The 797-nt window shown below is 56.7% G+C and overlaps 1 protein-coding gene across 1 annotated transcript in view; it reads right to left on the bottom strand.

The window, feature by feature from the left end:
• Positions 1–135, bottom strand: part of ASTE1 (asteroid homolog 1 (Drosophila)) — a 5079-nt gene extending 4944 nt beyond the window's left edge. Inside the window, exon 1 of the mRNA XM_010194812.1 lies at positions 10–135. Coding sequence (XP_010193114.1) covers positions 10–135 — 126 coding nt within the window. The remainder of the gene's footprint in view (positions 1–9) is intronic.
• Between the last annotated feature and the right edge of the window lie 662 nt (positions 136–797).

The following is a 797-nucleotide window of genomic DNA, read 5'->3' as shown; positions in this document are numbered from 1 at the left end:
GTCGTCGGCGGAAGCGAAGCACAGGCAGTGGTAGAGGCTGCTGCCGTCGATGACCAACTTAATGTCCCTCACCCGCAAATCGGTGAAGAACGCCCCACGCTCCTCCACGAAGCCCATCAACCCCTGGATGCCCATGGCGGCAATAGCCGCCACCTTCTCCCTCCGGCACAGGGCCGCGCCGCCGGAAGTAGTGCTAGGGCTGACATAGACTCAGCCAATCAGAGCTCCTCTTCCCGCCCTCTGGCTCTCAGTGCGCCTGCGCGGCGTCTCCTAGCAACGGGACCGTAAACATGGGCCTGACGGAGCAGTAGGTCTACCCGAGTAGTCTGGTTTGGCTCCCTAGGCTGGGCGAGATAGGAGCAGGCTGTGGCCGCTTCCTCTTTTGCTCTGGACTGGCAGCGCCCTGCCTCAGTCCATCCGGAGGCGAGCCGAGGATCCTAAGGGACGGTAGTCTCCGCCGTCAGGTGGCCCTACGGGTATCTCTCCCGGCGAGTCCACAGGGATTCTGGGGAGCACTACCTGCCCCGGAAGGGTGAGGAAGGGGGGGCCTGGGTGGTGGTATGCTGCCCTCCCCTCTCAGTGTGAGGGTAGCTGGGTGGGAAATTGGTGACACTTAATTCCAAGAAAGCTGGATAAAATCATCACTCTTTAAGACTCTCTTTTGATTTTTAAAAAGTAGGTATTCTTTATTATGTGCGGGGAGTCCCCAGGATCATTCCCTGGAAAGACTCCAATTTCTTGTTATGAAGTGATTGTTTATATGCTCCTTATTCATACATATTCATGAGATATCTGAG

This window comes from Mesitornis unicolor, unplaced genomic scaffold, assembly GCF_000695765.1.
Source record: "Mesitornis unicolor isolate BGI_N332 unplaced genomic scaffold, ASM69576v1 scaffold18211, whole genome shotgun sequence".
NCBI lineage: Eukaryota > Metazoa > Chordata > Aves > Mesitornithiformes > Mesitornithidae > Mesitornis > Mesitornis unicolor.
This window is presented reverse-complemented; position numbering and strand designations above follow the sequence as displayed.